Source organism: Vulpes vulpes, chromosome 16, assembly GCF_048418805.1.
Source record: "Vulpes vulpes isolate BD-2025 chromosome 16, VulVul3, whole genome shotgun sequence".
Lineage (NCBI taxonomy): Eukaryota > Metazoa > Chordata > Mammalia > Carnivora > Canidae > Vulpes > Vulpes vulpes.
In genome coordinates, this window is record NC_132795.1 from 13,009,636 (window position 1) to 13,026,129 (window position 16,494).

At 31.7% G+C, this 16,494-nt stretch overlaps 1 protein-coding gene across 11 annotated transcripts in view; it reads left to right on the forward strand.

Moving 5' to 3' along the window:
* The window catches only part of KANSL1L (KAT8 regulatory NSL complex subunit 1 like), a 129,426-nt gene that overhangs the window by 40,071 nt on the left and 72,861 nt on the right, over positions 1-16,494 (forward strand). For all 11 annotated transcript variants that reach the window (XR_011998044.1, XR_011998043.1, XM_072743025.1 and 8 more), the window contains 3 exons: positions 878-1,019; positions 9,472-9,669; positions 13,478-13,599. Coding sequence is in view for 9 of the 11 variants with exons in the window: in XM_072743025.1 (XP_072599126.1) it covers positions 878-1,019; positions 9,472-9,669; positions 13,478-13,599 (462 nt within the window). In the remaining 2 variants the exon portion in view is untranslated. The remainder of the gene's footprint in view (positions 1-877; positions 1,020-9,471; positions 9,670-13,477; positions 13,600-16,494) is intronic.

Sequence of the window (16,494 nt, forward strand, 5' to 3'; positions counted from 1 at the left end):
AGCCAAAGGCCGATGCTTAACCAACTGGCACCCCTAGACGAGTTTTTCATTAAGTTTGTGTTCTACCATTAAGTATTTATTTGTTTTAATTTATGCCTTCAATTTCTGTCATATTTTCCTTTGCAATCTGAAGGTCTTAATTAATTCCAAATAATTGTTTTCTAGTTGGAATGGTTAGAATATTTTCACAAAGTAATTAATTTATAATCTCACAAAGTATGGATTAGAGCAGTGCCGCTGCCAAAAGATAGAGGAGCTAGGGTTCAACCGTTATTTTCAAATATGACGTAAAGTCTTTAAATATTTTGTTATCTTTGGGCTATGAATCCTGGGAATCAGGTTTTAACAAGCTGACACTTTGTGACAGTATATTTAAATTGATTTTAGGTAATTAGGTAACAGTGACTACTGTTTTAACAAATGAAAATTGCATATAATAAAATTGAGTATTCTGGTTTGTTACATAGATTTAGATCTAGCATAGTTCTCAAATGACTTATCCGGTACTTCTGCTTACATATAAGAGCTTCATGTAACAGTTTATACGTGGTGTTAGTATTATCATTCCTGTTTCCTTTCTTTTCTTGGCCCATTCCGATTTCAGCTCTTGTTCATACTAATAAAATGTTAAGTAGCAGAGGAGATTATCTTATTACTAGATATATCATAATAAAAACACCTATTTATGGGATAGAAAGATAAGGAAGTTAAGTCTTTTTCTTTAATAAGAAGTTGATTTCTGATTCTTCTTTCATGTAATTAGATGTTTTATAAAGGAATTCGGGATTATATGGCAGGATTCAAGGAATTTATTAAGTAGTCTGTGAAAACTTGATTACTTTTGTTCTTTGACTAACAGTGTTTGTCTTATTCACAGTAACTGTAGTACTGAATGGAAGTGGCTTGTAGACAGAGCGAGAGTTGGCAGCCGATGGACATGGCTTCAAGCCCAAATTTCAGAGCTAGAATACAAAATCCAACAACTCACGGATGTTCACAGGCAGATTCGTGCATCCAAGGTATTGTCTATATTCTTATTTTTAAAAATAATTATTACTGTTTTAGTTTCTCATCTCTCCACACAAGGTAATTGTTACAAGGCTTTATAACAATGTAGTTAAAATATTAACATTTTTGATATATCAATTGCTATTAGTTGAAGCTATCATTAGCTATCAAGCTAATGTCTTTGTATTTATCATGATAATTTTATCATATTTGAGCAGTTCACAGCTTCTTCATTGGATTCCAATTAATAGAAATTAGATACACTTTTATAAACTGCTACTTTTTTGGCATTTATTTTAATGTGTGGAAAATTCTGAATATATTTTATTGAATCTCCTTAGAGTTTTTGTTTTGCTTTAAGAAAATTATAAACACATGAAAATCTCTAGAAAGCAATATAATGGACCTCCAAATTCATTAAATTTCAAATTTTTACTACTTGGGTTTAGTTTTTAGTGTCATAAAGCATTACCTGTACCGTTGAGGTACTTCTATAGTCCTTCCTGATCCCATTTTCTTTCCCCTTGTTGCTGTAGTCACTACTTTGATTCCAGCATGTTTTGATATTTATTTTTTATGTATGTTTTTATACTGTTGGCACATAGATGTATGTGTCTACAACTGGTATTTATTTTTCCATGATTTTTACAGTCTACGTTGATGACATATATGCTACAAACTCTTCTGTGACTTCTTTCTTTTTGTTCAGAATAAATTTTATAGGTCCTGTATGTTACTTAATTATATGAATGAGTTGGAATTGTAATACGATGGAATGTTTATCTTTTTTCCTATTTTCTATTGATAGACATATGTATTATTTATTTTTATCTAGTAAAAACAATACTGTAATGACTGTCTTTTTTTTTTTTTTTTTTGTGAACTATGGAGGGTTCTTGGTATATGCTGAAAAGTGGAAGTGCTGGATCTTAGGCCCAACTATCTTCCGCTGTCCCATACTTACTGATGTGATTGGATAATTAATATTGCCATTGGCAGTGCATGAGAGCTCCTGTTTCTCCACATCCTTGCCAATGTTTTGTAATTTTTGACCTTTTCATTTTTCCAGTGTAATGAGTATGAAATCTTATTTTATTTCTGTTTTAATTTAATTGTTCCTTAGTATTGAGAATTGGGCCTCAGTGTAATTGACCATCAGGTGTTTTTTTGTCTAAGAATTAATTTACCTTTTGTATTCACTCTTTTTGGTGGAATGTGGGGAAGAGGGCAATGGTTAGTGGAGATGTTTGTGAATTCCTTTTAAATTTTTGAGACTGTTCTTGATCAGTTATAAATATTACAGATCTCTCATTTTGTAGCTTATCTTTTCATTATTTTAGTATATATAACAGAAAAAAAGCATATTCTTTATGTGTTCAATATAGAATTCTTTATTAAACTTATTGACTTCATTGTATATATCTGCTATATTTTTGTTTATACTTATTGATCATTCCATTTATGGTATATATTTTTGTTTATACTTCTTGATCATTCCATTTATGGTATAGATTTGTTAAAATTTCCCCTATCATTATGAATTTTTCAGTTTCTTATGGTAATTTTGTTAGTTTTTGCTTCTTTCTTTTTGAAGTAATGCTGTTTCATAGATACAATTTTTTTATTATTTTAGGTATTTCTTTTTATAAACTGTGAATTGCTAGATTAAAAAATCAACTCTGATCAGTTTTTATTCTTTATTTGCCCTTATTCTCCTCTCTTTGTATTTATGTCTTGTTTTTTTTTTACCTCTCGTTGAATTGGTAGAATTTGTTCTTTTCTGTTCCCTCTGCTGGTTTAGAAGCTATTCATTATTCTTTGTCATTACTCCTAATTTTTAATATATTTCTTAACGAAAAGTAATCCTAACAATAAAAAGTACTCAGTATTTTTATATTCTTTCTTACTTACAACATGAATTTTAATACTTTCTAAATACTCATTGAATATATCTACTACAATCTAGTTGCTTTTTTTTTTTGCAGTCAGTAATTATATTTCTAACTAATTTTATTAAAAATATGCTTTCGATTCTTTTGTGCTCTATCTATAAAGTTAGTTTACAGGGTAAGCTGCTATAACAAGGAAACTGCCAAATTTGCAGCTTTATAAAGGTATATAACACTTCAAAAGTGAGGAAGTGAATACTGGCTGGTGGAGCAACTTGTTTTTTTTTCTCTTTTGCTGCTCTCTTATACTCTAGGGTAATGACTAGGGTTGACTGCACTGTTAAACAGTGTTGTAGTCATCTGTTATTCTGGCCCTTGGGAAGTTAGAAGTGCAGCATAGTTTGTCTTTAAGTGAGAGATGACTTGGAAGTTGTACTACTTTGTGTCACATTCATTGGCCCAAATTTAGGCACATGTCTGCAGCTAGATATATAGGAGGGAAGGTGAATAATATGGTTTTAAGATAAGAAGTTGTATTTATAGATAAAACTCCAGTAGGAGTGGAATTCTGAGTTAAAAAAAAAAAAAAAAAGAGGAAAGTGGATCCTGGGAAGTTTGTTGTCTCTTCTACACTACTTTTTCTTTATTGGTTTACATTTTGCTGAAATATATTTTTTAGTAATTTATGTCTCAAAATACCTTTATTTAACCCTCACTCATCAGTGATACTTTAGGTCAATATAAAATTCTAATTTGATGGTTATTTTGCCTTTTAAAGATCCTATTTCACTGTTTTCTTTGATACTGCTGAGCATTCAGTCAGTGGAATTCTTTTTCCTTTGTAGGTACTTTGTCTTTTCTATCTGATAACTTAAAAACAATTTTTTTGTTTATTTGATGTTGTACAGTTTTTTTGCTAATAGATATTTAGTTGGGGGTTTATCTTTATTTTGTTTATCTTGTTCTCAGAAGACACATTTTTTTGTAGTTCACTGAATTTTGACAAATATATAGTTGTGTAATCATCACCATTATCTCCCCTCCTAGTTATTGACCTGTTTCTATAGAAGGGAAAAAAAGTGCTTGTTTCATAAGACAGTTGATAGAAATAAACTTTCTCATACATTGACTTAAAAATTCTGTCAGATGCTCATATTGAGGCGTTCACTAAAGAGTTGAAAATAAGAATTATTGGAGAAGGTAGGTTTTATTGGAGAAGGTAGGTTTATAAGAGGATAGAGATTTGGAGTTATTTCAGTAGAAATGGGAGTTAAAGTTATTATATTGTAGCAATTTTTAAATAAAATTCATTTACTTCTTCTTCCTGTCTTATTTTCTGTCTTCCCTCCTCCTTTCCTTCACTCTCCCATTTTTCCTTTCCCATAGTTGTTAGAGAAATATGTGCTTAAGGTATACAGTGGTGAACAAAACTCACAGAGTTCTTACATTTTTAGAAATGTATAAGCAAATGATTACACAAGTAGATGTTGTTTTAATGCCAACCAGGAGAAATGTAACATGGGATTTTCCTACTTTAAAGACACACTGTTTCCTCCAAATTATAAGCTGTTTGCTTGGAACTCAAAGTATATTTTCCCATTGAAGCAATAATATAAAGAGTTCTCATAACAATCCCGTGAAATACTATTTAATTTAAATATTACTAAATATGTTTTTGTAACGTTTTTATGGAAAACTGTATTCTACATCATGAATCTGTGGACATAATGGAGATAATATTCTAAGGTTGATGGTGATTGGTCTGAAAAGAAAAAGCTGAGATGGAAACGAATCAGAGTTTTTAACCATACAGTCATCCATGTGGTTAGCCCAACATTACCTAGGGACTGCACCTAAGTAAAGATAAGTAAGTTTTAGGTACAATCATAAGTTTATATTCTGATAGGGGAGATAGATCATATAAATAATTGTGATTTAAGGTAATAGGTACAATGATACATGTTTTTAATAAGATATAGGAGTGGCATAGAGGGAATACATTAACTTTTTTTAGGGATTAACTGGTCAGAGAAAACATCAGTAAAGAGGTGATACCTTAGTATGATTTTGGAAGATAAATAATAGTTTGCTTGATGAACCAGTAGAACTGGAAGAGGGCATTCCTTGACGGTTTGAAAACATGAAACAATGTTTTTGGAATGACAAAATAGAGCGATATTCAAAGGAGTGGAAAGTATGAGTTGTGTAAGGATGGGAGAGGAAATAGGAAGGAATGAATTGTAGAAGTTGGTTGGTGATGTCTACAGGAAGGTGAATAGAAGGATAGACATAAAACCTGAGGCTTATTACCTGTTCTATCTGTTGGATTTGAGGAAACTATGTTCAAGAATAATTTCCTAATGAAAGTAGTTAGTGTTTCTCATTTTAACTCTGTATTCACTGAAGCCTTCAGTTGTAGTGATTTCCCAATTCTTTCAGAATCATCAGATAATTTCTCCTCTCTGATTATTTACTTTAAAGGATATATCACAAGCATTTTTGTAGTAAACAGAAGTCTCAGAACAAGTCAAGTTTAAATAATTTGGAAATTTCTAAAGAAGTGGATTCCTAGCTAAATTGATGACTAAGTTTTATACTTGAATCTGCACAGTCTGTTTCATATTTTATGACTTGAGAAAGTTCATATTTTATGACTTGTGTGTTGTAAACAGTGCTGTATACTTGTTTAAGCATTTTAAAAAGTTTGTTCATGTAACATCTAGGGGGATAAATTATTTTTAGGAAAGAAATCTAACTTCCCAGTAATAATTTATGACTTTACATTTTTATTGGTTCAGGCTAGATATGTATCTGGCCCTCTGTTTTCTTAAGAATCACATTGTATTTACTTTATGGAAAATGTCATTAAGTCATTTTAATAACTTATTTTAGTAGTTTCTCCTTACATTTCTTGGGAATTAATCAAGATGTTTAATTGCTTATTTATGTGCAGTTTAGTTGATATTATATTAAATAGAGAAAATAGCACTTTCTTTGCTCTTCTAGTTTCTTGAGTTATTGTAATTAAATTGAGACATATGGTTAATGTTATCTTGAATGAATTTTCTATTTAATTTATTTTGAAAGTTTAAAAAAAATCCTTTCCAGGTAAATAAGAGATACAGGTAAGAGAAAGAGGTTGAGTGGTGTTTTTTTGTAAATATTGTGTTTAAGTAAGTGCTGCTTGGTAACGCTGGTCAGGAAACACTCAGCAGAGAGATGCCTGGATGGCTCAGAGCCTCTGCCCTCAGCTCAGAGAGGGATCCCAGGGTCATGGATGGAGTGCTGCATCAGGCTCAAGCCTGCTTCTTCCTCTGCCTGTGTCTCTGCCTCTCTCTCTGTGTCTCTCATGAATGAATAAATAACATCCTAAAAAAAAAAGAAACACTGAGTAGATTTACTAGTAGATCTACATGTTTTGGGTCATTAAGCTGTCATTTTCCCCTTCTTTGATATATTGGGGTGGTCTAACTTACGTTAAAATTTTTACAGAAAAGAAATTCAATATTAGCGGCATTCCTTCCTTGTTCTTCCAACAGTTTGTCAACACATTACAACTTCCATGTTTCTCCTTTTGTTTGCTTAAGCTTTTACTGAAACAATAACCTCTTATCACTTTCAGAAAAGTACTAAAATAGGGGTGTTTTTAGTTGAGAAGCTGGCTATCTTATATTAAATGGTTTCTCTTTTAGGTTTCTTTTGTTATCTTGTGATAAAATCTTCTACATTTTAAATTGTAATTTTGTGCCTTTAAAATTTTTCAATTAATTAAAAAATTAGCTTTGGTGACTTTATATAAATACTGAAGATGTTGCTGAGGCAATTGTTTATTTTTTTTATGCTGTATCTTCTCTATGAGGACCCTGGGAGTGGGGTAAGGAGCTCTATAGTGCTATTATCAGAAATAGTTGTCTTCTCTGGAGCAGTTGACTTGCTTTCATCATATGGTAGTGTTTTCATTTGTCTCAGTTATTGCAGTTCATCTTACTAAAAAAATGTTTATGTCTTTGTTGTTTACCTTGTTTTATCTATGATTAGACTGTTCTTTTCCTGAGTTTTTTTTTTAAACTCAGCTTTATTCAGCTATGACTGACAAAATTTTAAGATGTTTAAGTGTACATCATGGTGACCCAACATACATATATTTTTTTCCTGATTTTTAAGAACTGAAACTATCTTTGTAATGTCTTTAAAGTATTTAATCTTTTCCCCCTTTTACTCTATTCTTGGCCATTCGTGAGAGCTTTGTCTAGGGTAACAATTTAAGGAGAAATAGATCATGGACTTGATTATGAATGTCTTTCTGGTCGAATTTTTAAAATAGTACTTTTCATTGAACTAACTGTAACAGGCCCCCTACTTCTAAAAAGATAGTATTTTAAAGGTTTGAAAATTGACCTTTTGAAATTCAGAATCAGTTCTTCCATATTTACAACATTATTAATAAGGTTATGAAACCAGGCTAATTCACAGCCTGGCCCATAAAATAAACTGTAATCAAACCAAAGGGAATTACAGCTAAATTGATATGATGAAAACTTGTACTTATTTTACAAGCAGATACTTGTGAAAAATCTAGTGAGACACTTGTACAAATTTTGAATGGACATTTCAGATACTTTCAAGAGCTTTTGAGATTGATGATACTATATCAAATATACTTCTTAAAAATATATTTATTTATTTGAGAGAGAGCACAGGAGGGGAAGAGGAAGAAAGAATCTCAAGCAGATTCCATGCTGAGCACAGAGCCTGACATGGGACTAGAACCTATGACCCTACCTGACCTGACTAGATCATGACCTGACCTGAAACCAAGAGTTGGATGCCTAACCAACTGCAATACCCAGGCGCCCCAAGTCTACTTTAACTTTTAAAATATCAAGTGAAACAAAAATTTAAAAAAAATATGTTTCTTCAGATTTCTTGACAGCCATATTTGTGCATTCTAGGAAAATAGTCATTGAGATGGGATCAACAATTAGATCTCTTTTTTGTAAAAGTTATTAGCATTGTTAGAATTATAAGTTAAAAATAATAATAACAACAATAATAAATTGTTACTTTTACCACACAGCAGTGATAATATATTATTGTAAAATAATAAAATATGTTTGATACAATACCTAATATGTTCATGCTAAAGTGATATATTCTCCAAATTTTAGTGTAAGTTAAAACTGTTCATCTATAATTTTATAATTTAAAAGCAGTTTCCATCCTACAAATAGCACTTATATATAATATAAGCTGGTCCATACCAGTTTTTTAATTTGTTCTATTTTGAAATACTATACACTTATATTAATGTTTTAATCTGTTTTTTATTACAAGAATATACTATTTTAGCCACATAGGCATTTAATACCTTTCCAATTAGCCTATTAGGACCTTATTGGCATTTTGCAAAATAACCATATCTGCACACACACATGCATACATTATACATTATGTGATCATACATACTATTCTTTGCAGGAGGGAAGTGGTAGAAGGAACAGGGAGGGAAAAAGTTTTACTGTAAGAAGTGATAATGAAACTGTTAAGATTGTATCTGTGCATTCTTTTTCCTCCTTTCTCTTCTGTCTTCATTGCCATTGAGGGCCCTAAGAGTGAGAACAGTTGGAGTGAAGAATCTAGGAATATGGAAGCATATTTAGCAAGCTAGTTATAAGTGTGTGTGAATGAATGGTACACTGGGAGGACAAAGCAACTAGATCTCTACTCTTTCCTCTAGTTACTTATATATTTTTATTATTATTATTATTATTTTTTTATGATAGTCACAGAGAGAGAGAGAGAGGCAGAGACACAGACAGAGGGAGAAGCAGGCTCCATGCACCGGGAGCCTGACGTGGGATTCGATCCCGGGTCTCCAGGATCGCGCCCTGGGCCAAAGGCAGGCGCTAAACCGCTGCGCCACCCAGGGATCCCTCCTCTAGTTACTTATATTTGAGAAAATACCCCATCACAATTGACAATTTGTGTCTTTATTATTAACTTATCTACCTTGTAAGCAACAGTTTGGCCTAGAGAATACTTTTTCTCAATAGTACAGTCCTGCCCATGGTTGCTGGCTGGCAGCAACAGAGTTGGAACTCCTTAGAGTGCTCTGAAAAGATAGTTTGAAGTCAGAATGTTGTTTGGATGTTTGTAAGTTTGGTATTTTAATTTATGAAACTGGGAGTACTCAAATGGAAATGCTAGTGACCAAAATACCTGAAGATTATATGAGAAAGTGTTCTAAATTTCCATGTGAAATGTTCATATTCTGCATATAAGCCTTTATTTTAAATGTGTCATGCTTTTACTACTAATAACTAAGCCAATAAGAAAAATAACTACATATATATAATTTATGACAATATTTACAAGCCTAACCCATCAGACATACATGTTGTTTTAGTTACACATTTTAAATCAGCCAATTTTTTACAGTTAGACTCTACTTTCAAGTGTACTTTCTGATTTCCAGGTGATAAGAAGAAGCATAGTTTCAAGTGCATTGTAATGTTGAAGTTGATTTAGCAGTCAATTTGTTTTCATTTCAACTCTTTAATTGCTGTTTGCCTAGGAGATAGTGATCCTAGAAGACTGTCAACTTCCAAAAGACATTTTGAAAAAACAAATACAATTTGCTGACCAAGCAGCTTCATTAAATACTACAGGGAATCTCCAGGTTCCCCAAGAAAGTCAAGATCCTTTACCAGAACAAGATTTTGAAATGTCACCAAGTAGCCCTACACTGCTTCTTCGCAACATAGAAAAACAGGTAACGTGAAATAAGAGTAATATGTGAATGGCATGAAAAAACTTTTAATCAATTTTATAAACCATTCAAATAAACTTGTATGTCTGCTCAGGATATTGGCTATTAAGGTTTGCCATTTGCCATTAAATACAATTAAAATGTGGTATATGATGAGTCTCTCTTATAACATTGATATAATTAAGATTATTTAAACATATAAAATATTGGTACACAGCCATAGGATGATAACTCATTTATACTAGGATTGGAAAATCTTTTTTCTAACAAAATTGCTCTTCACTGGAATTTTTTTCATGAGGAAAGAACAGTGATACCAAACCACTTAACAGATCTGAACGGTTGTCTAATCAATTTATTGATAGAGATTTTTAGTGAAAGATACTAGAATATGAATTATTTTATTAAAAAAGCAGTTATGTAAATAAATGGCAAATAAACCCCTAACAAATTATTTTGATTCTAAAGCTTTTCCTGATATTTAAATTCTATTATAGATGACTCCAGAAGTTTAATTACTCTATCCATCCTTGGAAATCACACCATTTATTTTTATTCAGACTTTAGTGGCTCTTGAACAAACCTGGCTTTCTAGGAGTTTGTTAACTTGCAACCAGTCTGAATCTGTTGGAATATACCCAGTTGGAATCACAGCAGCAGGATTCCCTTGTTCCAGTAAGGTGGCTTCATGCCTGTCCACGTCTAATTTTTCAGGGTTTTTCCTAACATATATTGTGAAATAATTTAGTATTAGGTTACTACTATTTTATTCTTATTTTATTCTATGGTGCAATGCCTCTCACCGCGTATTTGTTAAACTTACATTTGCCTAGCATTTTCCTTAATTGCATAATTGTTCCAATGCATAATCAAAATACTTTTATGAATATTTTGTAATTCAGAAAGTTATTTTTTAATTATCTAATATTAAATTGGAATACATTTTACCATATGAGTGGTATTTTAAATAGTGTTGGTTATGTTCCCACTTCCCTCTCTTTTCTCTCTCTTCATCCCATACCATCACTTCCCTTTCAGTTTAGCCCTAATTGTTTCACACTCCAGCATAATGTTTTTGCTTGGTCAGTCAGGTCTTCTGTTTTCTCTACCTGTAGGTCACTACTTATCCTTTGGAAAGAGATTTTTAAATATTTTTTCTTTCTCCTTGGTAGCACCAATTTGTTTTATTAGACCTGAGTTAATATTAGAACTGGCTAATTTACAGGGTCCAGTGCAAAATAATATTTCATAGCTTTTTGTTAGAAACAATTTTGAAGAGATTTAAGTCCATGACAGCAGGGCATTAACCAAGCATAGGATCCTTCTGAGGGCAGCGCTGTGCGACTGCTTACCCATGAAGTTGGCCCTGGGTGTCATGTTTATTTTTGGTTCCGTTGCTGACAGGAGTGCCAGATGCTTTGAAAGAGAAGGGAACCAGGAGTTATGAGATCAATGACAATGCCTCTACATATAGGGAGAGTAGAGCAAAAGGATAAGAAAGGGACAGCAGTGATCTCTTGTAGAGGTCTTTGGCAAACTGCCTATGAACAGGTCATTTGCTCTTGAAACATATGCTAGTAATGTTTTTATAAGCCAGTTAAAATTGTTTTCAAATACTTGCTGAAGAGGATTGTGAGTTAAGTGGCAGGGATTGCAAGCCTGATACTATGCATATTGTTCTTAAGATAATCTGTTGATGTATAACTGTTTATTGACCATAGTGGACCTTAAATATAGATCAAGTATTGGATGATTTTAATAAATTAATTTTGATAGAGGAATGTTTGTTTTAACAAATAGAATTTATTTATGTATCTCAAAAGCAATTAAAGAGTTGGCAGTTGGGGCACCTCAGTGGCTCAGTGTTTGAGTGTCTGCCTTTGGCTCAGGTGGTGATCCCACAGTCCTGGAATCTAGTTCTGCCATCTGGCTCCCTGCAGGTGTTCTGCTTCTCCCTCTGCCTATGTCTCTGCCTCTCTCTCTGTCTCTCATGAATAAATAAGTAAAATATTTTAAAAAAAGTTAGCAGTTAAAATACAAAGGTACTATTGAGTTGATTACTGATTTCAGTTTTCAAAAATAACTTACTGATTTATAGTATTAATGTATACCTGCATTGTTAGATAATGTATTTTATTCATAAGTTAAAAGGTGACTTTATGTCAGAACTTTAAGTAATTTAAGATGGATTTCACATCAGTGTGTTTGCATTAAAAACCTTGTTATCCAATAGCTAGTAAATGTTTTAACTTTCAAGTTGATTAGTTTTTGTGTTTAGAGTTCAAATTGCGCCTCCCTTAATTTTACTTTTTTCTCATTTTTATTATGAATTTCTTGTCCCAAACATGGACTCAGATATTTGAGGTTTGGGAGGGGCTGGATTGGTTAGTGATTATATTGTTCTTGGCCAATTAGTCACACATACCTATCCAGTTACCTCCCAGGGTTTAGATGATTTTTAATGATATTCTTGGCAATGGAACAATGAGAAGAGGGTATCAGTATTTCAGACTGAAAAATATGAGATACTTTATGAATTTCTTTGTATGACTGAGCTAATGAATGGTTATTAAGTGTATAAAGAATCTGTATTGATTTTGAAAATGGGCTTTAATCTAAAAATGAGTAATAATTTTTAAAATGAAGTCATGAGGTATGTATTTTTCAAGAAAATAAATTGTGAAAATATTTTAGGGTCTTTTTCAAAGACTTTGAGGAATTCAAATATTAGATTTACTTCTATCATATTCTTTAGTCTCATTTTTTCTAACAGCATGTTATTAGTTTCATACAAATGAAAAATTTAAAAATAATTATTTCATGTACCCCTCTGATAATGGAATATCTTTCAGTTAATAAAATTGGTGAAATAAGTTTATATATTTTTTAAAAAATCATACATTAAGTGAAAAAATCAGGTTTTAGAAAATTGATGTGACATGATTTAACTAAAACTATGTTTGTTTCTATGTGTGTATATGCATGTTGTATATACTCTCATGCTCACATATACTCAAAAAACAGTCTAGAGAGATTAGGTGTGTAATGAAAATAGTTGTCATTCTTTTGTAGAAACATACTGTTTCCACTCTTGTGGGTTGTGTTTGTTATGACTGTTATCGGTTGTTGTTTTGAGAATAATTTAAAATTTTTGATATTTATTATATATTACAAATATATTATGTATATATAAGTTGGGAATAAGGATCAATGAAAATTTTGAGTACTGGCAAAAACCTGATATTTTTTAAGTTAGGAAAAACATTAAGAAACTGTGGCATTGGTTTCGAGTCTGAATTTGAATCCTAGCTTCATTTCTTACCAACTTTATATTCCTTATTCAAGCTGCTTAATCTTTTTTTTTGCTTCAGTTTTCTAAAATCAATGTAATTGATCTTAATACTAGTAATATTAGTAGTTCTAATATTAACTATTAGCCTCTTTGCAGGTTAATCTAATAAAGATTAGAAATAATCTAATTTAGTCCTTTGTGTGGTGGCTGGCACATAGTAGGCACTTAATAAATTACAGTTATAATTTTGTTATTATTAACTTGTCTGCCTTAAAATACTCTGTAGATGCTATAAGCTAAATTCAAATATTTTGGGAGGATAGGATGTATAGATAAACGAACTGTAACAAAAATGGATATAGAAAAGATAGGATACTTTAAAAAGTAGAAAAATTTGTAGTGGTATAAATCATCTTGGTAGATTAAAGTGTTTACTAAAATATAAGCATTTACTAAAAGTATGAGACTTAACTCACATTTCTTGCTTAGCAGTAGTAAAGGTTCATTGTTTTCTTGCAGAGTGCGCAGTTGACAGAGATCATCAACAGTTTGATTGCCCCCCTCAACTTGTCCCCAACTTCATCACCCCTGTCCTCCAAATCCTGTAGCCATAAATGTCTGACTAATGGCATTTCCAGGAGGTAGGTATCAAGTGGGATCGTTTGGCTTCTAAATTTGGCTTTGTTTATTTTATTTATTTTTTGATCTTTTAAGTAGTATAGTTGCTTTTTTCTACTTAAGCACTATTAGAATACAATCAATAGAACATGGATACATTTTTAGATGTCATCAAACTTATATGATTAATGTAAACATAAACCAGAGACTGCGGGAGCAAATTTTCCAGGATGTAAAATGTTTCTGAAAAAGAAAAATGGTGATACCGTTTGCTACAGAAGTACTGCATTTTTTTTTAACATACCTTCCATTTTGTACATTTTATATTCTTTCGTTCCATACTGCCCTTTCAATATTCATTCATTCATTCATTCATTCATTCCAAAACATTTTAAGAAAAAAAGACCCTATATATAGTTTGGGCACAGAAGATTGGTAGATACCACCCATAAAGTTCAGGTAAAGTTTCATTTAATCATTTATATCTCAGCTTTTATAAGGTAAACATTTTTTCTGAATGCAATTAATATAGTAATTACTTTAATCTTTAGCAATTTATTATATCAGCAATTACACGCACACACACACAGGATCTTAACTCTTTTGTGAACAGCTTTTTTTTCTTTTTTTTAAGATTTTATTTATTTATTCACGAGAGACACCGAGAGAGAGAGCGAGAGAGTGAGAGAGAGAGAGAGAAAGGGAGAGAGGCAGAGACACAGGCAGAGGGAGAAGCAGCTTACATGCAGGGAGCCCGATGTGGGACTCAATCCCCAGACTCCAGGATCATGTCCTGGGCTGAAGGCAGGTGCTAAACCTCTGAGCCACTCAGAGATCCCCATGGACAGCTTTTATGTCCCTTTTATTTTGCTTATTTTTCTATTTTAAAGATTCAATTAGAATTAAAGATGCTAATAGAATATTATTTTTCTAATTTTTTTTTCAAATAAAATTGTAATGTGGGCTTCTTTAGCTGCCATGGAGGACTGAGTGTAATTTAGTATTGGGAATATTTATATTAATAATTATATGATTTATTGCTAAATTTTGTTTTTGTTTATTATAACATGAAAGGAAAATTTATTCTCTGGTAAAAATTATGTGAAGTAACCATCACATTTTTCATGTGATTAGAGGATATAAATTGTCTAAAATATATTGTTATTTGGGCTTTATTTCTGATTTGCTATTTTGAAAATCGAATTTTTAATACTTTCACTGTTTCATTTGTGCTGGATAATTTATTCATTGTTCTGTCACAGAAAAGAGTTCTTCTATTAGTTTTGTTTTACGGTTTGTTGATTTTAATACTCATTCCTTATATCACTGATGACTTACTTTGAAAACAAAGATTTTCACATGTTGTATAAGGCAACTCTGATATCTTCATTTATGAGAACATATGCTAATTAAGAAAGTCATAATTAAAAGAAAAAGAAAGTCATAATTTATTTTTTAAAAAGGAAGTTATAATTACAAGTTGAGCCATTAAATAACATTAAATTGATGTGCAAACATCATGATTTGGGTCAAGCCCATTTTGGTAACATTTTGTTTACCTAACCAGACATTACACTATTACATATATATATGTATGTGTGTACATATTTTCATTTTAATGTACTTGCCTATATTTTTGGTTAGTCACACAGTATTTATTACATAACTATTTGTTATATGTCATGTAGTCAAAGTGTTAGGTTACAAAGATGAAACAAGTCTCTACTTTTAACTAACTTGCAGTCTCATAGGTGAAGTATAATTATTCAAAATATGTAATAATAAAGGAACTGTGTGCAGTTATTTGAATACTAGATTTTATTAGCTTTCATAAGTGAAAAGATACCTTATAAAGATACATGGTTCCAAATGAAAGTGGTGTTAACATTGGTTTTATTTACTTAAATCATGATACTTTTCAATTCTGTTTACTAATAGTTCAGAGGTTCTTGTTGAAATCTGCTAGTAATTGCCCTCTTTCCTGATGTCAGGTATTTGTTCTTACAGATTAACTGGAAGGCTTATTTTTGAAAGTTTATAATAGGGATTAGGGGGGGAAATGAAAATAGAAGTTTATAAAAGGCTCAAAAACTACTTAAATTCTTTGTAGATTTAAGATAAAAATTTATTCTCCAACTTTTTGAAGTATTCTGATATGCAAGTGTTTTAATTAATTTTATTAATTACTAATTTATTTACTTCGGGCAGTAATGGACATTTTTTCAGTATGCTTTCTATATAACATGAGTTCCTTTCAAAAAGCATTTTCACATTTGTTGTCAAAATATACTTTTCTTGAAGAAAAGGTTTGGTTTCCTAGCATTTGCAGAAAATGTAATACAGCTACCTTTCATCAAACAGAAGGTGAGTGGGGTGCCGAGGGGGCTCAGTCCATTGGGCATCTTGATTTCTGCTTGAGTTACCTCCGGGTTGTGAGGTAATGAGATCAAGCCCCACATCGGGCTCCTTGCTGCGGGCATAGAACCTGCTTAAGATTCTCTCTCTCCCTCTCCACCACCCCTCCCCCTACCAAAAAAAATGAGCAAATTTAGAATATTAGAGTTTTTGTTTAAAATGTGTAATTTATCTTTAAGTTTAATAACTGTTTTTAAATCTTTTGCTACCACAAACTTCTGGTTTCATTAATTTTTTTGTAAAAATTCTGTTTATGAGAATATATACCATAATAATTCTATTTAACCAAGAACATAGAAACTGGAATATATTGCAGATAGAGTAATAACTTTGAAGGAAAAGACAATTTTGAGGATTTATGGTGGATGTGTCAGATGTGAAGGGAGGTACTGAAAAATGTCTCTTGGTTCTGCCATTGAGACCTCAGCACCAGCAGTGTAGTGGCATGACGAGAGAGAGATGAAAGTGGGCTGACAGAGAACTGGAGGAATAGTAGAGAGGAG